The 24,763-nt window shown below is 42.8% G+C and overlaps 1 protein-coding gene across 2 annotated transcripts; it reads left to right on the top strand.

The window, feature by feature from the left end:
- Positions 1-1,670: 1,670 nt before the first annotated feature.
- smad6b (SMAD family member 6b) lies at positions 1,671-23,146 on the top strand. Of its 2 annotated transcripts, XM_068312043.1 has the most exons (4): positions 1,671-3,160; positions 5,935-5,991; positions 6,646-6,723; positions 22,257-23,146. In XM_068312043.1, exons 1-4 carry the CDS (start codon positions 2,362-2,364, stop codon positions 22,796-22,798), a joined length of 1,476 nt encoding a protein of 491 aa, XP_068168144.1. In that variant the 5' UTR covers positions 1,671-2,361; the 3' UTR covers positions 22,799-23,146. The 2 variants fall into 2 exon arrangements, with proteins under 2 accessions (XP_068168144.1, XP_068168145.1); XM_068312044.1 differs by lacking the exon at positions 6,646-6,723.
- The last annotated feature ends 1,617 nt before the right edge of the window (positions 23,147-24,763 follow it).

Raw genomic sequence — 24,763 nt, 5'->3', positions numbered from 1 at the left:
TTCTGCTCCTTTGACACGTCAGCCTCCTTCAGACTGCGTTTTCATTCTGGTCTGCCTTTAGTCTGGCCCAATGTTCTGTTTCAACACAATGAAGGCTCAATGGGGTGTCAGTTTATTCTGTCTGTAATGTCTGCAGTCGTGACAGTGCCGACACATCCGTATGAACTGAGTGCCACGGCGTGGTGGAGTTGGTGTGGCATTATATGTGTTGGTGTGAAACCTACTCCAAGGGATTTAAATATGTGACCATTAGTTTGTTATGTGAAGAACACATAAGAGGACCACTGACTGAAAAGAGTGTTAAGTATGTCAGCTTTTCTGTTAGCTGTTGCCCTCAACATCATGGAATAAAAAAGCGCCACCAGAGAGGTCACAGAGAAGGGAATTACTAAAGGTGCTCCTGTGTAGTCCCTGTTCGAAGGAGTCCACCTATTGCTCTGACAGTAATTTAATTTCTCTTTTGTGCGTTTAAAATCCAAAAGTTGGTTAAAATTTAAATTATTTTTCAATTTTTACCTGTAAATTTCCCTACATCTAAAACACAAAAAAAAAAAGTAAAACTTTTTTTGAAGTGGATTGATGAAGAATCCTGGATATTGATTCAGTGTAAGTAAATAAAGGTGGCTCAGAGTACGGTCTTAATGGGGTACGGAGCAGAAGGCTCAGTTACGGTCAACTTTTAAGGCATTTATAAATATGGATGGAGTCTTTCTTCCACACTTTGTGCAAAACTGGGTTTGCTTTGACAAAATAACCAGACAGACCTGAAAGAAATAGCCTTTAATTGAGGAAGAGGAGATGACTGGTAGTAATCAACTGGGTTTGTTGCATCAGCATTGTATCAAGGTTATATTCCTGTAATAATATTGGATTCTTCCCAAAATCTCAATACTTTTTCCTTTAAAATAACAACTTACAAATACAGAAGTACATTATTACATTATACAGTATTATACTAATGCTTCATAATAGTAATTAATATTAATGTACATATAATAGCGTTTTACGTAAGGCGCACAGTTTATTCTGTTGAAATAATTCATTCATCACTGGCTCTGTATTGTTGGCCAATGTAATTATATCTTTTTTCTTTGTTTCTAAAAGTGGGTTTGGATAAATGATTGGCAGGATGTTCGTTCCGTTTTTATCCAGCTTTACTCTTGTTTTATCTGTGCTGTTCATACTTCTTGTAGAAATGGTGTATCTCTATCATGTATTGTTCAATTAATTACTATATTTCTGCCTCTCTATTACACAACAAAACTTAACTCTGATTTTCCAGTGGCCAGAGTCCCTTGGTTGTTGTTCTGTTTTGGTTTTTTTCTTCTTCTTCTTCTCTAGCAGAGACATCTTGCCAGCAGTGTAGATGTAAATAAGTTTCAGTAAGTTAAACTTAAAAAATTAGAGGTGGCTGTTTCGCCTTTAAGAGTTAAGAAACTTGAAACCTTGTTTGCGCAACAATCAGTGCAGCTCACAGCCGCCAAAGTGTCTAGACTAGCACATGATGGTAGTCAGCCAATGGCTCCACCGCTCTCCTCGGGGGCCCCGTGTGTGTGTGTGTGTGTGTGTGTGTGCGTGTGCGTGTGTGTGTGTGTGTGTGAGAGAGAGAGAGAGAGAGGGAGAGAAAGAGAGAGAAGGAGGGGGAGAAAAAGAGAGAGAAGCGAGGAAAGAAAGGGATCGGAACTGCAGTTTGGTTTAGAGCTGAGGACAGAAGCAGGAGCGACTCTTCCCGGATTGATCCTCCACATGTAGGCTACTTTCATCTTGCGTGGATCTTTTGTCTGACTTATGAAGGGAAGACGCACCTACATATCAAGAAGACGACAAAAGATCCTCGTGTCTGGTGCATTTTTCCCAGGGATTAAATCGTCTCAAAGTGCCTCAAACGTGCCGGTGTAGAAAGTAGATCTGAGCTTCTTCAAAGTCCGAAACTGTTCCAGCCAACGAGCTGCCGGCTTGGATCGAAGGCGCCTGGCTTTGGATTATGTTATTAACTGTATTATGTTATGTTATCACCTATTGTACTTTTTTTAGTTATTCACTTGTAATTACTTTAGTTAAGTCTACTCCGCCGGGAGCCTGGATAATAAGTCATTGTTTGCCAGTTTATTCGACCGAATGAGGGGATTTGATCGGAATGCTGCATTACGTTTATAGTGCGGTTTTGTTGTAGATGCAACAAAATCGTCTTTACTCTAATGTTGCCGTTTTGCCACCAATGCGCGTCAGCTGGCTGTGCATGCGGTGCACGGCAGTTCACACACATTAATGTTTTGCAACGACCGTAGAAGTGTTTGTCAAATTCGGGTATCCGTACAAGAATAAACCCCCCCCCCCCCATATAGATTGTCAAGTTGTCGTATGTTCAGGACGAAACGCTCAGGTCTTGTGCGGCGACTCTGGAGAAGTCGTTTGGTCCCAGTTACAGAAGGGGAAGATGGAAATGGCAAAACTAGTGAGGGCCGTCGGGACGATCTACTCGGAATCAACCCAGAGAAAATCCCCAAAACGGAGCTCAGACCGATGACCCCTAGCGGGTCTCTAGTGGGGGACACAGGGGGTGTGTGCAGCCGCAGCCCCGTGGAGAGCAGCGGCTTTGGGGTCACGTCGGACCAAGATGGGGGCGCGGAGGGCGTCCAGGAGCAAAGCAGCCCCCGCTCCATACAGGACCGAGAATGCAGGACAGTGACATGTTGCTTATTTAAAGACCGGGACCACTCCGAGCTTGGAGGTCCAGACACGGCCCAGGGTACCAGGGATCCGGGGTCGTGTCACTTCGCGCTCAGGAACCTTGGACCGCGGGATAGCGGCAGTCCTGAGGCGCAGGAGGCGATGCCGCGCACGGTGTTGGAGCAAGAGCTGAAATCAGCCACATACTCTCTTTTAAAAAGACTCAAGGAAAAGGCGCTGGATACCTTATTAGAGGCGGTGGAGTCCAGAGGAGGGATGCCGAGCGACTGTGTTATGATATCCCGGACAGAGCTGAGACTGGGGGGCCATGTGGCATCCCCAGAGCTGCTGGTGTGTAAACTGTACCGCTGGTCCGACCTCCAGCACCCCGCTCAGCTCAAACCGCTCTGTGAGTGTAAGAGCTTCTGGGGCCTGGACAGTCCGACAGTATGCTGCAACCCCTATCACTACAGCCGGCTCTGTGGGCCAGGTAAGGACATCCTTTACGCAACACCTTCCAGGCCTGTTGAGGTGATTCCTTTGTGTTCAAGTCACCTGGTGGTCCATTAGTAGATAACCATATGGCTGTTTGGCTCCTATGCTTTTTCCAGCATGTTGTTGCTATTTATTTTGTCTCAAACCACAGTTTCTTATCGTTCTCCATTCATTATATAATCTTGGCTGCTGAAAAAAGAAGAAGTAGAAAGCAGTCCTTGACAGTTATTTTTTTCATATTTATATTTTACCAAGTGTGATTATAAAGACTGACAAAGACCCTACTGATGGGAACTAACTTGTTTAGGTTGTAAAAATTATAAGGGCCTTGACATATGATCAGAAAAACTTTCCCTTTTTTGTTTGCCTACTATTGTCTGGGCTTCTTTTGCACATAAAGAGAGAGAGAGAGGCAGACTGTTTGATTAAATAGTTAATTATTACTTCAGTCATGCTTATGGCAAGGTGAACAACAATAAAACCCCTTTCAGCACAGGGGTAGAAGCTGAGCTCGCCTAGATTTGACAAACCATAGATTGGATATGGTTTACTGTTTGCTCCATTTGGTGTTACTGTTGTCGTCTTTATTGAATCAAGTCTATTTGCAAAAATGACAAAATGAATACAAGAAATTAAATCACAGAAATAATTTTATTATCTTAAAAGAGTTGACTAGAGAGTTGCTTTTGACCAGTTTGATGCTGCACAAGAGCAGCGCTGTACTAGCCTATTAAAAAAGTTTGGATCTGGATCTGTCGGTCAATTTAGCTTGTGTTGAGGTGGAGGTTTGAGTTGTATTTGAATAAATCCAGAACAGAATCTGCCTGACCCACATGAAACATGACTTTTCTAGATGGGGACAGGCCTGTGTTTTGGCAAACCTTAATGGCTGGGCCACTCAACCCCACTGACCCGATGACAAGGCGCGGTATCATGTGTAAAGATGCAAGCGTCAGTATTTCTGTCTTCTCACTGGCACAGGAGGTGGATTTTCCATAACATCAATGTTTACTAGCGCCAGCTGGCTGTGAAAAGCCCTTCAAAGTCACAAGTCCAACAATATCAGAATTCACAGTGTGCAAATGTGGGAAACTGATGTTGATTAGGCCTTCATGTCCCACCGTACTGCCCTACTAAGAACTGATTATATTGAGCACCATGTTTACTGAAAAACACCGTTTGTCGGTTGGACGAGATCCGATTAGAGTAGGAATCTTGTCTCTGTGGAGGTTGATGTCAGGCTACATGTTGTGAATTTCTTTCCATTAAAACTAGCAAGATGAATGGTTGGTCGAGGGAGAGGGGCACATACCTCTTATTGAGACTAGGCTCCTAGTAGACATAGCTAGCATTCTCTCATGCGTGGCCCGATAGAGCTGGTATTTCTTTCATGCTATTCAAGGAGGGGGGGCTTTGATGGGATCTCTGTATTTAGTATAATTTGAAAACAGGTTCATAGACAATATGGAATAAAATGAGGATAACATTCAAGACATAAATGAAAAGCATTTTCATTCCGGTGAAACCACTGCAAAAAGCAAACAGAGTTAAAGCCATTGCAGGCAGATTTTAGAATGGTGTTAAAATTCACCACTGCCTTAGTTTCTCTGAAAGACTTAAGAAGGAATAAAGTAGTATATAATGTTTGGTGGCGACCTAGGACTGGAGCAGACTAACACTTTTCCTTTTTGCCAGGCATTATACTTTTCGAATGAGATCAGTTTCAAGCAGTGCTTTAAAAGCCCTTTTGTCCTAAGGAGGTCCCCTCATGCTATTTAGGTGAAGGAGTGGTGATAATATACAGTTTGCATACTACTGGCGCCAGACTGACTAGCTGTGTATCTGAGTGACTGAGTTCAGATCCCAGCAATTACTGCCGCCTCTCTTAAAGGACCCGCTGCTATTATGCTTTTCTCCTTCCTCTTTTCCCTGAAGGCGAGGTCACAGTGTGCTCACAAAGTTTTCTTTCCTTTGTGCCTTTCCTTCTTGTGCACGTTTTTCTCTTCATTTCTCCTCTTTTTATTGAATAGAATCAAGGTCTCTGAACACAGTGAAGTTAAAAAGCAGAGATTTACTGCGATTCATAAACTTGTAACAAAAAGTTATAGGTATTCCCTGTGGTCGTTGTTTTTACGACTCTTACGGTTAGATAATGCAAGCTTTAGTAATAGAAACAAATATGTCGTTTTCTGTTTGCCTTGAAGCTTTTTGTTGAGTTTTAAAGAAAACAGTTCAATTGTGCAGTAAGACATTCAAGAGTTAACACCTAACCTGACGTCATCTCTGAATCTGAAAATATTGCAGTAGTCGAGTTATCCATTGAAACCTTAATAATGTTCTGTTAGCATGGTCATTTATGTTCATTAATCACACTCTCATTCCTAAAATGCTGAAGACAAATAATGTCTTGAACTGTGGCCCGTTAGCTTTCAAATTGTTTTAATGTGAAAGATTAAATTAACCAAAATCTGGATTTGTTAACAAGAGAGTAGATTTTAAGATGTGTTACATGATTATAAGTATCTCACTGAAAACTTCATCAGTAAGAGCCCTTTCTTTGATTAAAACACATTTTCCCTCTCAGTATTTGTAATTAATCTATATATCCAGATGTTTTTGAATAAACATCGCACAGTTCTTTGTCTCCAGAACAGTTTGAAATTGTGCAGTGTGACTTTCTTATGTTTTGTGACTTCATAGCAGGGTTTGAGTTTTATCTTTCTTTGTGCAGCATTATCGGGTTGTTGACATCACTGTTCTGTGTTGCAGAGTCACCCCCACCTCCTTATTCAAGGCTTTCCCCAAATGAAGAACACAAGCCACTGGGTAAGTGATACATGCAGAGATGAACTCTGTGGCATGTCCTGAGTTTTGTTTTCTATTGGGTCCATTGCTATTGATGTTCATTTGAATGCTGTTATTATGTTTTCATCTGTCATGACTTGTAACTTGGTAGTTGTTGTCCTGTAACTGTTTCATCCTTTTTTTTTTCAATATTAAGAAGTAAGGGATTTAGATACAGTAAACTGCAATGGCATCGTCTGTGTTTTGTCTTGGGTCAAGGTTAGGAGACAAAAAAACATTAAAATAAAGGAAAATGGAGAAACGTAATTACAGTACAGTAATTGGAAAAGAACCTGGCTAACTGCACGGTAGGTCTAAGATGAGACCCTGACTAGCATGTAGTGTGAGGATGCCAGTCATAGTCAGTGTGGTGATTTTGTACTGTGGGCTGTGGGACTATGGAGTCTGGTTGCTGGAGCTGTAATCCAGATTTCTGGCAGCAATTTGGGGAAAGTTATCAGGTAAGGTTTTACAGTGGAGTTGCTAGATTCAGGTTGTCCATATTGAGATGACTCTGAAGGTGATGGAAATTGCATTGAATTTGAAAATATGATTAATTGTCTTGGTCGGATGAGGCGAGGAGTGGTTGTCACTAAATGGAGATTAAACAGCTAACTTCTGTTTTATTCTCCACAGATCTGTCAGACTCCACATTGTCTTACACTGAAACTGAGGCAGCCAGCTCACCAAACATCACACCAGGGGATTTCTCAGGTGGGAGTGAGTCTCCAACTGTCCGTCTGTCTGTTTTTCTGTCTCTCTCTGTCTGTCTCTAAATAACAACTTTGTACCCCAAGTGTCTCACCTTGATTTTAAAATTTAATGATTCATGAATTTAGTTGATTTTTTCTCGGTTAAGCTCTGTTTATCTGAGAGCATGTATTTTATGATGGTGCAGAAAACACACTAAACCTTTGGAGGATTACATTCTGTGTGGCTCAACATAAAGTGAAATTGTGCACACAGGTTTTAATTATCAAATCACATTCACTACAAACTAAAATTCATCTTTTCAGTTGGCATTCGATGCGTGTGTGAGACGTGGTTGAAAGTAGTTGGGTACAGTTACACATTAACTAGCTAGAACAAAGAGTGACTCTATTACCATAGAAACATAAGTTGAACAACAGCCTCCACTTAATGGGTCTTGTTGAAGTGTCGTATTTAGTCTCACTGAAACAGAATCAGGATGGATTACAAGTTCCTTTCCTTTCAAGTGTAAATAAAATTGAGAGTTTGGCTAAGACAAAGCAAATAAGACACATTACCGTAATTAGTGAATGGGATCTGAAGCATGTCACCCGTTAAAAGTTTTGCATGTGGTTTTTTGTGTCTTTGTTGATTCATCCATGTTTTACTAGTTTAATGTCTTATGCATGTAGCTTTACACTGGAATGATAAAACTGTAATATAAATCACAATAAGAATTTCAGGGCTTTCATGAATACATTCATAGTTGTGTCATCTTGTCTCTGGCTTTGATATGGTTACATTAAGCCTGAAAAAAATATAAGGGGATACATTTCTATCTGAATATTTATAGTCCATCATTCTACTCTGTGTAGTTATTGAGTATATCTTTATGACACAAAGTTACGAGGGCTGTTTCATTTTGATGTTGCGCTTTATTCCGTCTCATTAAGAACCATTACTAACAGTCGGTGCTTTAATGATAAAGGTTTCATTGTGAGCGCTGCAGAGGTTTGGCGGGGCGTGTGTTGGCCACAGAGACGGCCTCCCCTCCTCTGTTTTTCTTTCAGAAATATTTGAGTGGGATCAAACTGTAATAAGATCCAAGCTCACTCTGAAACACACACAAGCACACATTGTCGTGCACATGCATGTGCACCGACACTCACATGTACGACTCTATCTCGCCTGGCTGTAAGTGGGCTGCAGGGAGGGGTGGGTTCAGGGAAATGGAGTAGCTCCTGTGAATGGGGCCACACCAAAGGAAGCAAGTAGAAACAGTCTTGTCCTCTGATTTGAAATGAAACACTACTTTTCGTGGTGTAGAGTAAGCGTCGCTCCCCCCTCACACTAGGACCACAGCCAGCGCACACACAATCATGTGGATGGGAGTCAGCGCCTTCATCTTAGGTCTTGCAGGGAACAGTGTTTCCTGTTAAAGAGTTTGCCGTCGCTCAGAGTTCTAGAAATTGAGCAGTTAACATGGCTCCCCAGCACACATGCTGTCACCACCTCAGCATGGCCCGGCGACACTCCCTGAGTCAACAAATGAGGGGCTTGTCAGAGCGCGCACCACAATTCCTCAGAGGCTGTGGTGAGGAGGGAGGATCTAGACATGCAAAGCTTTGGTTTCTTCCAACTGTGTTGATGCGTGTTCAGGTCAGGCCAGATCACTCTGTATTGGCTGTGTCACACTCAGGTTCTGGGACGTGACCAGTCCTCTATGGGGTGTTTGTTTTTTGCACTGTGAAATCATTTGTGTAGCCGGTATGTTGCTGGTGATGTTGCATTTGGAATGTACATAAAATTCAGGACAGTATCCCATGGTGGGGGAAAGAAATGCTTCTGTCGTCAGTTCTGATAGGGAGGTGTCTAGGTATAAGTGGAGTTGTGTCCACCCCTCAAGCAGGAACAAGTAAACCTTTTAAAAGCATGTCAGGGGGCTTCTGAGTGGCGGGGTGGGGTACAGTAAAAACAAAAAAAGGTACAGGTGCAATTCACATCCCTGGGATACAGAAATAAGCACAGAGCATTCGTCTTTTTTTCATAGAATAGCAGATCAGATCAGAACATTTTCGTTTTCTAGATATTGTTGTCCTGCCACATCAACCCATTTATTTAACCTCATGTTGATGGTGGATTTGGTTTTTAGTCAATGCATTGCATAAACATATTGCACGTAGGTGTAGAAACATTGCTGTCATCCATGTGGTTGCTTCTTACTTTTGTCAGTCATGCTAAATGTTCTGAATGATGCATTCTTAGGAAGCTTCCTCATGCACACAGTCTTGCATTGATGTCTCTTATTGGCAGTAACTTCTGTGGTCACAGACATCATTCACAGCAGCTTGTTTAAACTTGGCTGTGTCACAATGTGGGAGAAAGACAACCCAAGCAGGCGAGTCTTTGCTTACATGGTATACCTTAATGCTGTGTGTGTGTGTGTGTGTGTGTGTGTGTGTGTGTGTGTGTGTGTGTGTGTGTGTGTGTGTGTGTGTGTGTGTGTGTGTGTGCGTGTGCGTGTGCGTGTGCGTGTGTGTGATGGAATGTGCCTCTGGTGCTGCCCTCCCAGTCGTCCCTCACACCTGTTTCCTCACTCCGTGGGCCTTGTCGTGTGGACATCAGAGTGAAGGCCTTTGAACCACATCTCATTGCTTCCTGTATGGCTGTCTGAGTGGGTGTTTTCCCCCTACGCATTGACTTAATTATGTCAGTCACACTTACATTGGGGGCTCTTTAAACTTGCCACTTCTTCATTCCAACACTGCTCTCATTGTAAGGTGGTACATCCAAAACTTTAAGCACTGCTACTTATTGCAGATACGGCCTTTTTCAGAGATACTTCTGTCATTGTTTGTAGTGATATAAGTGATGCAGGTCCTCTGCTGTCGCTTTAGTAAACCTTTGTAATATTCTAGCTCCAGTGTGTACCTGACTCATTCATGTGTGTCCTGAATCACTAAGTGGAATTTGTCAGCATAACATTATGTGCACACACACTCCTATTGGTCTGAGTCAAAATCCTGGATTTAAGTGCGAAGGTACAGATCTAGTTTTATACTAACTAATTGGTGAATTGACAACCAGAGATTTTCTGATCATTTTACAACATGTAATTCTTTAAGTTTTGTTTAGTCTTTTAGTTCTGAGTCCCCCACCGTCAGTACTTTCTCAGGGAGCTCACTACAGTATGGGAGGTAGACAACGTGGAGTAACTTATGGTGTGGCCAAGCAGAAGTAAAGAATTTACCTTTTTGGCTTACATTAGCTAGCATGCTGCTGCTGATTGATATTACAGTATTTTCCGCACTATAAGGCGCACCTAAAAGCCTCTAATTTTCTCAAAAACCAACAATGTGCCTTATAATCCAGGGCGCCTTACATACAAAAAAAAGTTTTGAAGTTGGCCATTCGTTGATGTGCGCCTTATAACCAGATACGCCTTATAATCAGATGCGGCTTAAAATCCAGTGTGTCTTGTACCGTATATGAAAAGTTCTGAAATAGGCCATTCATTGAAGGTGCACCTTATAGTTCAGGGCACCTTATAGTGCAGAAAATACTGTAATACACTCCGAATCTCATCTGTACTTTTTTTGCTGAAGCTCACATTGACTGTTTCTTCCCAATCATTTTGTCTGCTTCTGTTTTCCTGCTGTAAACAAGGCTGATCACAACACCACCGTCAGTCAACATTGTCAGTCATTTCAGGATCTCTGTTTTTCCACAGATCCCAAGGTGTCCACAGCTACCTCAGTCCGGAGACTGTTAATGAAATATGTCAGATTAGAGATACAGAAAGATGGAAAGTTGTTGGACGTGTATTACACAGAATAATGGGGGGCTTACTGGAGGAAGGATGTCATCTGCTGGGAGTCAGGGGGTTCCCACACAGTAATCATTTTCTCCTCTGTCTGCCTGCCTGTCTCAAGAGGAAAAGCCAGCGCTATCTCTCTGGACGTCTCATCTGCAGACAGGCGCTGTGTAAGGTCCACTCTGATATTGACTGATTCTCTCAGGCAGTTAGTAGATAAATGGAAAGGACCTCATGTGAGTCACACACAAGATTGCTCAAGGAAATTGTAGTACTTAACACACAGCTGCTGGGACCGCAGAAAGGCATCTGAAGTGCTTTCATTCATACACTTTTATGTCTATATTTCTTCCTTGGTGTCCTCATACAAGTCCAGAGGCATACAGATATACATTTACATGCAAGAGGAAGGCAAATTAAACTGTGCAGTCAATACTAATCACAGTCTGCCTGCGTTTGTCAGGAAGAGGCCAGCACCAAGCTATTCCCTCCTTCTCCTTTGAGACAGTAGAACTGTGTGGAATAATTAAGACGGTCCAATCAACTTATGTTATGCTTCACTTGATTAAAGTAGCTCGGAATAGACTGGACTTTGGACTTGTTGATCTGAAATTGAAGTCATTTTATTCTGTTACAGCTAGCAACTAATTAAAGGTTGTGTCTTCCGGTCACATCTGGAATGATCAACTTCACTTCTAATATGCTTTCTTCAGATTAGCTCAGTTTTTCCATATTGCAGTGTTTTCGCAGTGGCATTGTTTTTTGGGGACTTCTTTCTCTCCTTTGCTTTCATGATGCTCAGTGGCATAATGTTGGTGACATTATTTACATTACACCAAAATCCACAACAGAATGACTGACTTCTACCTCAAACCTCATCACATTCTACTGGATATGAAAAATCTTGATTCTGTATCAGTATCTTTTGTGGATTAAGGTGTCGACAGGATTTGTTTCCTGTTGTGCTGGTATTGTGCATTCTTGTTGTAGCAGTAGTACACTGACTCTGCAGTGCTCAGACAGAGGAATGGTCTGATAGAGTGACAACTATATCAGCATGTCAGCAATGTCCCCCTCCCCAACTGGAGGCCTGATCCCTCTGCTCAGTCCCAGAGACCCCAGGATGATGCAGCTTGGGCTCATCTCACCCAGCAGGCTGGCGTATGGCCTCAGGTTTCCACCACAGCCCTGAGCATTCCCATTGCCTGGCTGTCCACACTCCCTCAGGAGCCTCAATACTCCAGGATACGGGATGTGGAAATAATGTGACTTGAGTGCTTCCACCCGGCCTCCCGAAATCAGGTTTTGCGGATTGTTTATTTGAGGGGAAGGAGGCCTCAGACAAACATCCTGTTTTAAAAAGCTGCCTGGGTTTTGTAGCAGTGCTGGGCGGTGAATTGCCCCTTTGACAGGAGGGGGGGGACAGAGGAATGTTGAAGAGAAGGCCATCACCTCGAGGGACATGAAGGGGCTCTCCTTATCCGTTTGTCATGTCCAGTTTGGCTGTTTTAAGCTGGAGGTGGAGGGTTGTAGCTATACATCCTGAAGTGTCTTGCGCTCTATTATCTCTGTAGTGGTGTAGGGCCTGTACCCACAGCCCTCGTCTCAAGTATCCGTTCCTGTCCTGGGAGGCTGGCTTCCGTTTCCCCTTACGTAACACACAAACACAGAAAAAGAGCCATTGATAAGAGCGATAAGGCCATTTTTCATTTTCCCTTTCTCAGCATTGTTAAACCGTGTTGGGCGAGAATGTACTTTCAACTTGTTATCCATGTGCGTATGACATTAGAGATCCTCAGTAGAGTCACCCACAGTGCAAATAATCAAATCTTTAATATATGGTGTGGATTATTCTGTATGAAAGGGTGTTTTGCTTCGCACGTGTGTAAATGCAAAATGAATTCAGTGTTGGTTTCTGTCCCATCGTGAGGAGGTTTTCCAGCCAAAGAAATGGATCTTAATTAGCATCTCATTTCGAAGCATTTGTGAGTCTTGTCAAGGTTAAAAAAATGTGAGTCAAGTTACGATTAACTGTTTTTATTACCGGAAATGGTGTAGCAGAGAAATAAGAAGCTGTCTATCATAACCGAGCCTGAAGTTAGCACTTCTTATGTTAACTCCATTTGAATTAAGTCACAACTGGCAAAGTAGGTCCGGCATATGGTGAGGTAATGTCACCTGTAATGTGCAGAGTGAAAGCCATGCTAATTCAAAACGGTCCTTGGAGAGTCCTAAAACATTTTATGTGTCAACAGAAACTAACCTGCTGATTTTAGTTTCCATCTCCTTTTGGCAAACCAGGATGGTGCAAGTTTTTCTGTATCTTCTGACTTCTGAAGAGTTTACAAAACAGATTAATGATGTCACTTACCAGAACGTAACTAAATCAACCAAAATAATCAAAGTAATGGGCATAATGTGTACTTAAGAAAGTAAAAGTACATCCCACTTCTTTTCAACTAAAGGAAACTAGCAAAATGCGTTTCATTGGTTAAGACCGCAATAAAACAATAGTGTGTGTGTGCGGTTGACATTCATTGTCTGGGCTTGCGCTAGCCATTCGCTACTTCGCCATAGGCGAAGTAAATTCCAGATTGCCCACAAGGTTTTTACACTGTGTTGCCACAGCGGCGTTCTTATTTTTACGGAAAAAAAGCTAAAACTTACAACTTTTTCGCTCGCTAGCGCCACTATTTCAGCATGCCGACGGAATTTAGCCGAAGCATGCCGACGGAAATAGCCGAAGTGACCCGAATGCTCCCAATCATTAAATATGCATTCGGGTCATAACCTCCTCTCGTCCAATGAAAAACAAAAAGATTCTTTTTTTTATAAGCTAAACCCGCGAATTGGTGTATGACAAGGCGAGGACGATCGATCTAAATAAATTAAGAATCCAGTGTCATACAGTATAATTTGTGTAAAAATACTAATGAATCAGCAAATGGTGAATGCTGAGAGGGTGTAGGAGTGGTTACAGACCGATCAGAAGGTAAATGAAAAATATTATCAATACTTTTTTTTAGTCTTAGACTTTTGATCCCTATGACCAGCAGGAATAACCAGCGATGCATGTAAATGTGTATTCACCTCACTTGCAATAATAGCAAGTAAAAACATTGAGTAATACCAGGAAGCAAATTTATTAAAATCAAAGTGTCTAAGTCAAAGTTAAAATGTCTTCTAGTCTAAGTAAAACTTACAAGTAAAGATTGAGTAATATTTTGTATGACTATCTTCACATAGTGAATGCAAGTTTTCAATTGTTCAATTTCACATTCATACCTGCATAAAGTAGGATAGAAATAAAGATAGTTAAGTTTGAACTGTTGACTCTAGTGTATTTTTGTAGGTAAACTGAGCAGAAGATTTTGCCCTCAGAATGCACCAGAATGCAGGAAAACAACCCCACTTTCTAAAAAATGTGCCGGGGGAGGCCCCTCGGCCCCCCCTGTGGGGGGCTTCCCCCCCACGCACACTCCACGACAGGTGTGGTTTTACACCACCCAACAATTGAAAACTTGCATTCACTATGCAAAGATGCAGTCATACAAAATATTACTCAATGTTTACTTGTAAGTTCTACTTGCTATTATAGCAAGCCGCTGTCTTGGACACAGAATGTGGCTTTTTGTGGCTTACTCAATTCATTTACACTGAGCCACAGTGGATCAGTCATACTAGCTCCTGGTACAAGCCCAGATTGTCGGTTAGGAGAACGTTACTCTGAGGTGGTTATGGTTGCCTATATCCAGGGTCCTCCTATACATGTAGCTGATACCAATGGCTCTGCTTTCTTTTCTTTTTCACTTCTGTGCAATTCATTTATTTTGGAGACAACACTTCCCCCAGAATGTGGTTTGGTATGATGGGTCTAGGAGGGGATTATTGAAGGCCTAGGTCTCAGGCCTCATGCAGTCCATCATGATCCAGGGTGATCAGACACTTCCAACTCGATGCGTTTAAACTCAGTCCTCAGTTGCATTATCTCCATTAGCCACAAGTTTGACTTCGCCAAGTTTAAAATGTTAATCTGTATCATCAAAAATGAATGTTAAACTCATCTCACACTGACATTTGCATTTACAGAATGAACTCTTGTGCTCAACTGGGATAACATGGACATGGTTTTACATTTTAAAGCTTTCCACACAGATAGACACTCTACAAAAATAACAGAACATGGGCCCATCCTAAAAGGTTTGCCCCTTATTCTACTTAGTAAATAGAGTAATTGAGCTAATCTTGTCGTGTGTTCAGTGAGGGCTGCTATTACCATCTTCCCTTCCTTCACACCACAGCGCAGCACCAGCCTCCACCAATAGCTCCATTCATTCAGCTCAGGGCACAGGGTTACAGCAACAAATAAAGAGTGTGCAATGCCATTAAAAATGTAAGGAATGTCCAACTGTTAGTTTAGTGTTTTAGTATGCCTCCTCTCAAGGCTGAGAGGGTGAACAATACTCCATTTGAGCTGACCACTGTAAGTGTGCTAGCCTTGCAATGCCTGGCAAGCAGTAGTGAAGGTGGTGCCAGTTGTGGATGCTGTTTTTATTTTCTGACCATTTTACCTACAATTATAAATCCAGACACTGGCCTTGGCCGGCTATGATTTAGGCCTGTGGTTTGATTGCTGGCAAAAATAGATTTAAGATTTTTTCCCTTCCTCCCCAGTGGAGCATTGACAGTTGTGCCTGAACCTATGGCTGTCAGTATTTTTAAAACTCAGAATAGCCAACGCATTCTTTGAGCCTCCAGAATGCGTTGTGTGGATTAACTGTTGGGGCCTGTGTCGCTCGACATCTCTACACAAGCCTTTTACTGCCAGAGGGAAAGGATAGGAACTCTTTGTTGATGGGAGAGTAGTAGACTCCCAAATTTCAAGGCCTTGTCAAATTTTTCTGTACTGTTCATGTGTAAACTGAGAGACAGGGACTTGATCGAGCTGCCTCTTCATTCCATTCTCTTGGCCAAGACATAATGTGGAGCTTTTGATGGTGTTTCTCTGAGATGAAGCCTTTTTAAACTGTCTTTATTTTGATGGTCCTGTAAATACACAATAATGTGTTGTTTACAATGGCTTAGCAATGTTTTCAAAGACATGAGCATGTACAGGTATATGCAGTATGTACATAACTTAATGAGGCGGATTGCATATGGATGATATGGTTAGTCGGTGACACACAGGTTCTTAAAATGCCTGTTATCTAGATATATAATGGTGTGGCTGATTATGATTCTTAAGAAGCACAATTTGTAATTCATCTCACAAATATGCAAACTTAAGATGATGAATTACATTCACACCTGAACTCCTGCAACCAGCATGCAGAAAAGTAAAATGCAGATGAATGCAAAAGCATTCACCTATGGAAGGGACTGGTTGAACTTCATTCATAAATTTCAATGACAGTCAGTGCTTCTATAGTTCTTCAATTTATTTTGATCCAGTAATGCTATTATTATCTTATTGTATAAAGATTTACATTTTTAAATTCATTAAATTTGCGTGTAAATTGTGCAGATACCCTCGTTTTTTTTAGTAAAGCATTTTTAGTAATTTTATTTATCTTTCATTTGTGTGCATTTCTGAATGCTTAGCTATGAGTGTCAGTACATGCAGTCAGACTGTCGCATTTGAAGGTACGGTTTAGATTAGGGGTCTGGCTATAGCTTCCCCCTCTTCCCCTCTCTGTGACTGCCAGCACATAATTTAGTTAATGAAATCCTGCTATTCCCTTTAGCTTCAAGATTCTTTGCAGATGTTAACAGGGAAGGACTTCAAATTATTGGAAATGTTCACTCCTGCATTTTTAATGAATGTCTTGCTTGTCGTGAACGGGTGGACTTGTTGGAGATAGGGGAAACAGTCATCTTTGTTTGGGGGTGGGGGGGTGAATACCTACAGTGGAGCAGTGTGTGTTACAACCCAGCGAGTGTTGTGACTGAAACAGAAACTCCGGTGCCACATTATCCTGACATAACATATTCTCCTCACAGACTCTGATCCACTATGCCAATCAATAGGAAACCATTGTTTGGACGGCAACTCTGTCCATCATAGCTGGTCCGCCTCCCAGCCCGGTGGAAACCAAATACCCACCTTTAGCCTTAAATTAGTCAGACTAATATAGCTCATAATAATAGAGTTCCTTGTTATTGTTAATTTGAAACCAAACGTCCGGTATAACTACAGTTTATAGGCCAGCTAAAGTCAATTTGTCTTCAACGAAAATAAAAACTATAAAATATGGAGCGCTTTATGGCATCTACGCAAAGGATTTATAACACATGACAAACATTCAGAGCTTTTTGGATTTGGTGAGAATATTTCATCAAACAAAACTCAAATGACGAGAAAGAAATCAGCTGTCTCTCTGCCCTGCACCCCCCCCCCTTAACAGTAGGATCAGTGTGTGTGTATGTGTGTCTGTGTGTGGGGGGGGTGCATTCAGGAATGTGCAGGGTCTCCTCTACTTAAACTCTCTAACCTTCTTGGCTCAAATCTACCTCACACACTGACAAACACACACACACACACACACACACACACACACACACACACACACACACACGCATGCACACACACAGGTTGCATGAGGAGGTGAAAGGGCACAGCCACCCAGCAGGATGTTCCTTGAATGTTTTGCTCTCTCAGACTTTGCTGGCCTTAAACGCTACCGGTAGATATGACATTTACAAACTTCCTCACGGATTTCACAGAGCTTTTACAAGCCCTGAAGGACTCTCCTGAGCTTCATTTATACCACCACCATAATTTGTGCTCTATGTTGCTGACACATCGCACAGCTTTGGAGGAAACTCAGAGGAAATGAGCAGCACAAAGCGCCATCTCCCTGAAACCAGTGGTCTCTTACTCACGCGCCCAGACGTCTCCTCTGTATTAGCCTCTTTAGCTTCCTGTTCTTTTTACACCCTCTGTTGTTTATTGATTTAATTTATGGATTGTGTTAGTTATCTGCTATCAAGCATTCAGCACTTTTCCTCCCTCATGGGGTCATCTCAAAACAGAAACAGAGGGAAAGTGTAGAGGAAGTAGATGACAATGTAAAGCATTCCCATTGTGACCAGCCAGTCTTGGTGGCTGGATTCAGTTTCCCTGGCTCCAGCAGCGTTCTCTCCCAGCAAGTAGCCCGCTCTCTCTCCTTCTATCTTTCTCTTCCTATCTCTCTGCATGGAAAGGCCAGACCTCAGGGAGGAAAATCCATCGACGTATAATTGCAGCTGCAGTTAGTGTGTCTGTCTGATAAAGCTGACTTTGATGGCAGTGATAGCCCAGACGCCAGCCTAAATGCGGCCTGTACAGGGGTTACGTCCTATAGGAACCAGCGTGTAGAGAAGTTAGGCTGTGCTACATTCTGAACAAAGGAAGCTATCACTTTAGTTCCACTTTGTTTTTGTGAGAAAAAGGCAAAATATAATAAATGTTCCAAGAAATTATTTGCTCCGAAATGTCACACACTGCCCCCCTCCCCCCTAGCCCATCAGTTCATTGGTCGAGTCTAATAGCTGGAGAGGAATCTAATCCTTGGCACAGGATGACAGACTGCTGCTCCCCCTCCTCTCCTTGCTGCTCTCCTCCTCCCCGCCACACTGCTTAAAGTGACTGTCAGTGTTTTCAATTTTTTTTCCTCCTCAGTAACGTTTTGGGGGAATGAGTTCATCTCTGCTCCCCGCTTTGGATTAGCAGTAGATGGAGTATAAAGGAGGTGGCCCCCGGAGCTTGGTGGGGAGATGTTAGCACGGAGGGGAAGCTGTTGTTTGTCTGCCTGTCCCTGACACTCGCCCTCCCATTCATCTCACTCCAAGGCTGCAGAGCTGTGTTTACCCCGGGGCAGCTCTTTTCTGCTTCTCCCTCTGCCCTTTCTTTCCCCCTCCTTTTCATGCTGTCTTTAAAAGCATTACTGGATGATCATCAAGGATTGCCATTGAAACTTCAAGCCCTTTTTTTGTGTACTTAGTCGTAATTATCCAAACTCTCCCTCGAGTGCAAGGAACTCACGGCAGGGCGTTCTGCTTTTTTCCATATGTAAACCAGTGGAAAGGGACTCGGCAAGTTGTGTTTAACATAAGCATATTTAACAGTTGTGCTAATGGGATGTTGGCCTTTTGTTGGAAAACCTATTCATTAGCTATAATCATGAGGCCATTTCTTTGGCCTCACATGAGGCTGTGTTTTCTTTAGTACAATCATTCACTGGAAACCATTAGTAACTAACAACATTAAAATATGAAACATTGAAAAGATTTTTGATAATAAATATCCATAAATTCACTCAATTGCTTTTCAGCATGTTGAAATTTGACTTGGAATGGAATATTACTGCTAATTTCACATTAGCAAAAGATCTGAATACTCTCTTCATCCTCACTTTTTTCCCCCTGCATAATCATGATTTATTTAAATAAGGGAATTCTCAAAAGTGGTATTGCAGTTCTTTGTATATACATTTGAGCGTGTTATTGCTTGCTGAGTTGCAGCGAAAAGATGGTGTTTGTTGTCTCATCGCATGTCCTGTATTTGAAACTCTGATTTCCCCCAATCTGACAGGCCACAGGGAAACAGAAAAATCAACATTTTCACATGGTTTCCATGGAGCTCATGTCTTGTTTTGGAAATCAAGCTCTGAACACAAAGTGCTTCCTGCTGTGAGGATAGTTTTGGTTAAATATCTCTATTTATTGACTTGTTGGACGTGAAGTACGTGCACACACACAGGTATTTCTGGCTACTTTTAATTAATTATAGGTGTGAGTTTGCATCTTATATTTGGAGTTTTGTAATGTTTAGTTATTTCTTGACGGTTAAGGGAAAACCAAACAGAGGAAACCCTTATCATATTGCCAGAACTGTGTTATTACATGTATTTTCTGTCGACCATGGAAAATGCGGTAGACCCTCCTCCACATACCTTCGTGTTTCCACTTTTTAACATGAGCACTTTGAGCTCTGTTGTGAATTATAGCTGATTAACTTCCAGTCTAGAGCCTGGCCCCTACCTGACTGTGGCTACATGCACTAACTCTGAGACTGACACTAAGAGGAGAGGCTTTTGAGAATAAAATAACAATAATAACACGCGCTACTATTCTAATGGGTAAACGAAGCTGTTAAAAGGTGGCAGGGTTAAATGGATGCAGAGCACCAGTAATTGCTCCCAGCCCGTCGCGGCTCCACCCTGAACAGTCCCTCTGAAAGCCCAAAATGGAGTCTGACAGAGTCGGATCTCTGCTGTGGTGTGATGAGAAGATGACACACCCCACTCTTCATGTCTGACTTATTAGCTTTGGTCGGTATCTACATCAGTTTCTGCACACATAATTAAATGTGGTGTCGTATTCTTTTCTTTTTTAATACCCGTTTGGAAACAGGTAGATAAACACTGACATAAAGTAGAAACATCCATGAAGAAACAAGAACCAAGGCTTCCTTCAAAATGTGAGGATTTGAAGATATGATCAGAAGGTAGCCTGATCTCTGGAATGCCTGTGGTTGCTATGGTGATATTGTCCAAACAGTCTGCTGATTGGTGATAGCTCTGTTAAAAGATATCCTAATGAGTTCTTCTCTCAACGCCTTCACCCTGAGCGCCCCCACCCAGCCAAAACACACAAGTTCAGGAGAAAAATACAAACATGCTGGCTGATTTTTTTTCCCCCTACCGAGGTGCGTGCAAGCACACACACACACACACACACACACACACACACACACACACACACACACACACACACACACACACACACACACACACACACACACACACACACACACACACACACACACACACACATTTAACACAACAGAGAGGCAGGAAAAGGCCTGGCTCGTGGTGGTGTGCTTATTGTCTTCCCTCAGGCTCAGGCATAACATCTGATACATTTATAACCTTTGTCCTGCTCGTTCCTCTTCCTGGTCCTCACAGTCTCACTGGAACCTCAGTTCTAGCTTCTTGTGAAGACTAGGCACCGTCAATGACAGTAGCCATTTGGTCTTCTGTGATTGTGTGCATGGATTCAAAGTGAGTTTGTCTTGTGTGATGTATAGGCTTCATTTGATTTGAGACAATAGCGGGCCATAAACCAGTTGGGACTAAGTTCTTTGTGTGACTGAGCCATGCTGAAGAAAAAGCTGAGCTCAGAGTGGAGGAGCTGGAGTGTGGAATTCACTAATGGCACATGCATGTTGGGGCCCCTGAAGAGAGGGGGTCATTTCAGCCATCAGTGTGTGCGCAAACACACAGAGAGCCTGTCTGCAGCTTCCCTCAACCCCCACACATCCCTTCTCACTTGCTCACTCTTTTCCTCCCCCTCTACGGTAGAGAGAGCCTTGAACCAGCAGGCGTTTTGTCTGTGCAAGTCTAGTCAACGTTTTTGCTAATCTCTGAATAAACTTTACTAGTGTGGGTCACTCAGCAGATAGGTTTAGTCGGGTGGGAGGTGAGAGAGGCATTCTGTTGCTGCGTGGGTCTGCGATGCTCCACCTTAGAGGCGTTTGTTAATGGGGCGGGCGGTCATTAAGCCCTGAGAGCAGAGAGACTGAAAGGAATGGGGCCACAGGCCCTGGCTTTAAATCCTCTGTGCCAATAGATTCTCTGAAGCAAAATAATGGCATCACTCTGTGTGTGAGTTAATGGGAGCTGATAGCATGAAGGCTGGAGGGTCAGCGGGTCACAGGCTTGTGCTAAGTTGTCAGGGAGCTGAATGCCGTCCCTGGGCCCACAGCAGGGGGAAGAGCTAGGTGGAGGGGGAGGGGGACCCCCTGCCTGGTCATCTCCCATCACCCCCCACTCTCGTGGAATGTGAAGAAGATGAGGAAAGGGGAGAAAGAGCCACCCTAATTTCCCAAAAAGTTATGGGTGAAGAGATTCCACTGGCCTCTGTCCTCTCATCCTACCACTGACTTTATGAAAAATATAAATGTTTGACAGCTGTGGACAGCGCGGATTGAAACCGCCTACGAAAGTAATCGACAGTGCCGTGTGTCCGTTCAGTATGGTGAAGACAGAAGTCTACCTAGGGAGCAGTAACTCACTGTGGAGTGCAGAGGCCTGTCACTGCGAGCAGTTCACAGACTGCAGCCATGAAAGCCGAATTAACAAGCTGATTTACTGGACAGAAATGTTTAGGAATGAGAGTCCAGCTGAACGGAAAATGATTTTATCTGTGAAGTGCACAAGCGAAACACCAAAGACTTGTTTGCAGAATTATAACACACTGCCGCAGGTACCCATTATATTTGTAGAATCGTTGGGCGCAATTATTATTCTATTTTAGTAAATAAGTGTTTATAGAGTGTGTTTGCAGTGACCAGGGGCAGTTAGTGTTTAGTCTTTGCAGTGTCCTCTAGAGGCAGGAGAGAAAACTGCAGGGCTTCAGTTTGACTGACCTCACTACACTCTCCACCCCCAGGATATGTATAGTAGTGTGTGTGTGTGTGTGTGTGTGTGTGTGTGTGTGTGTGTGTGTGTGTGTGTGTGTGTGTGTGTGTGTGTGTGTGTGTATGTGCGTGTGCGCTCATGTTGGACGGATGTGCATGCAGTGGTATTTATACAAGGCTTAGATTTCAATACAGTGCCTCCTTCAGTATTTATAGTGTGGCCATCTGCTCTGAACAATAAAAAGAGATAGTTAATCCCTTAAAACTTCAGCCTTCCTTTTTACTGGGCCTGTTTGCTTTTGTTTATGTTTTGTTTAATGTCTCTGTCTCTGTCTCTTCCAGATACCAGTATGTCGCCTGATGCCCCTAAGCAGAGCCACTGGTGTAACGTGGCGTACTGGGAGCACCGCACACGCGTGGGTCGCCTCTACACAGTGTACGAGCACTCCGTTAGCATCTTTTATGATCTACCTCAGGGCACGGGCTTCTGCCTGGGCCAGCTCAACCTGGAACACCGCAGCAGCACCGTGCAGCGGACACGAGGCAAAATCGGATATGGCATCCTCCTCAGCAAAGAGCCGGATGGCGTTTGGGCGTACAACCGCAGCGATCACCCCATATTTGTCAACTCCCCAACTCTGGATGTTCCCAATAGTAGAACTTTGGTGGTGCGAAAGGTGATGCCAGGCTTTTCCATCAAGGTGTTTGATTATGAACATTCGTGCCTCCTGAGACATACCACAGAGGCTGACCTCCTCGATGGACCCTATGACCCCAACAGTGTGCGAATCAGCTTTGCTAAGGGTTGGGGCCCATGTTACTCAAGACAATTCATCACCTCCTGCCCCTGCTGGCTGGAGATCCTTCTCAACAACCACAGATAACACAGATGGACCCCACAAACTATCCCAAATATCATCTACCTAGATTTAATATAAAGTTTTATATATTATATGAAATATATATTATACTTGTAAATACGGAGACATTTTTACAATGTAATTATTTATGTATGGTGCAATGTGTATATGGACAAGAGGAAAAAAATGGGAAATGCACTTTGGCTTATATATTATATATATAAATATATATAAAAATAAAGAATCTTTCAATACCAACTTGAGAAATTATACAGCAAAATTAGGAGGAGTCTGGATTTGGTGTATAGTTTTCTTATACTATTAATATCCAGACAAAAAGCTAACACCATTCACACATTGATAATAAAGTATTCGCATAATAATTCCTTGTATGGTTTGTATCATTAGATCTTTGTTTCCAACACAATCACTCATTTGTTTTTATGGTCTCTTATCCAGATGTATTGATATCCGTCAAGACACATTTATACCAACCCTTTTATCATTTGTCTGAAACACAGAAACTCAGAGCAGCAACATTCCTTATATTCTGGAGTAAGTTGTATGTCCATGTTTGGTATTTGACATTTTAGAAAATGATTAGTTAGCCTTGGTACAGACAGTGTAAAATCAATTTATTTTCAGCTTACACACGAGGAACATGATCAGAGGATTAATTTAATTAATTATTTGTTTTTTCTGAACGGTCACAGTGAAGAGTATTGGCAGTGGGGAACAGAAGATAAGTGAAAAACCTAGTAAGAAAATTGAAGATATTTATATTTCAGTTGCCTCTGAAATATCACATTCATAACCAGACTGTTAACAAAAGCTAATTCAACTTATCCACATGTCCTTGAGGTCCCGAGGAGCCACAGTAATGAGGTCCGTGAGGAACTGGCATACTTGAGGACAGTTTAGGAGGAAATGATGAAACCACTCCGGCTCAGTAATTGTGACCCTTTTAAAGGTGTTTCCACTTAATTTACTTCACAGTGGCTGGTGGTGGCCGGCCTCAGGTCTCCACAGCCATCTTGTCTCACAATGAACGCTGTTAGAACTGACCAGGGATGCAGCACCCTGAAACCGCCACAGTGATACTGGAATGTATGCAGTGAAACCAAAAAGATTTACAAGCCTACTGGAATCTTCAAAAACTACAGCCAAGGTGGATGTGGTTTAGCTGGCTTCCTTCATAATTGCTGGTGCTGGGTTGTCAGATTGGCTGTGGTAGTTGTTAGGAGGGGAGGGGGCAGAGGTTTCTGCCAACATTCAGCAAAAGAGGCATTCACTAACACTCTTATTCTGGTTTAATGAGTGCTGAATGGTGCAGTTACAAGGATACGCATTTTTAGTGGGCTCTGTAAGACATGAAACCATTGAATGGACTTTTTGAAGTTTGGGAACAATGTGTCTTGACCAGAGAGACACATTGAATAGCAGTTCCTCTTTGTAATAAAAGATAGTGACATTTCTTTCTCGAAACAACCACTCTCCAACCAAGCGTGTGTTGTTGCATGCAGCATCTCTGGTCTTCCCCTCCTCCATGAAGGCTCAGACGGCGTTCTCCAGGCCTGTTGTCTGTCTGGAGCCAAGACTGTGTGGAGTTCAAACATCAGAGAGGAGTGGCTCCACTCCGCCTCCGTCTCTGCCTCCGCTCACTTCCCTACAACTGGGGGCCATTATCCTGGTCTTTTGTGTCTCTTTTATGAGAAAAGGGCCCACATCACCACTGGAGAGGATCTGGCAGTCAATTATATGGGGTGGTGAGGAGCTAAGACACATAGTGGGTAGATTACACGAGCCGCCACTGAGGGTGTGAGAGGTGGCCTAATTAGACAGAGCTGGGAAGAATCCAATCGACAACACGCATCTACTGTAGCTGCATCTCCGCTCTGCTCCAGTGTTGGAATAGCTGTGGCAGAAATACTTTTATTGCTGGCAAGATGAAGTAGGGAAAGGCAAAGCCATGTGAGCCGCTCTGTGTGC

This window comes from Antennarius striatus, chromosome 4, assembly GCF_040054535.1.
Source record: "Antennarius striatus isolate MH-2024 chromosome 4, ASM4005453v1, whole genome shotgun sequence".
NCBI classification, from domain to species: Eukaryota; Metazoa; Chordata; class Actinopteri; order Lophiiformes; family Antennariidae; genus Antennarius; species Antennarius striatus.
The sequence above is the reverse complement of the archived record's forward strand: the minus strand, read 5'-3'. Positions and strand labels throughout refer to the sequence as shown.

What these genes read in the sequence shown, in the direction of transcription:
- smad6b (XM_068312043.1), top strand. Translation starts at nt 2,362, where the DNA reads ATGTTCAGGACGAAACGCTCAGGTCTTGTGCGGCGACTCTGGAGAAGT. An exon ending in CAGCCGGCTCTGTGGGCCAG is followed by an intron (nt 3,161 to 5,934) that starts GTAAGGACATCC and finishes TCTGTGTTGCAG; the next exon opens with AGTCACCCCCACCTCCTTAT. An exon ending in CACACCAGGGGATTTCTCAG is followed by an intron (nt 6,724 to 22,256) that starts GTGGGAGTGAGT and finishes TGTCTCTTCCAG; the next exon opens with ATACCAGTATGTCGCCTGAT.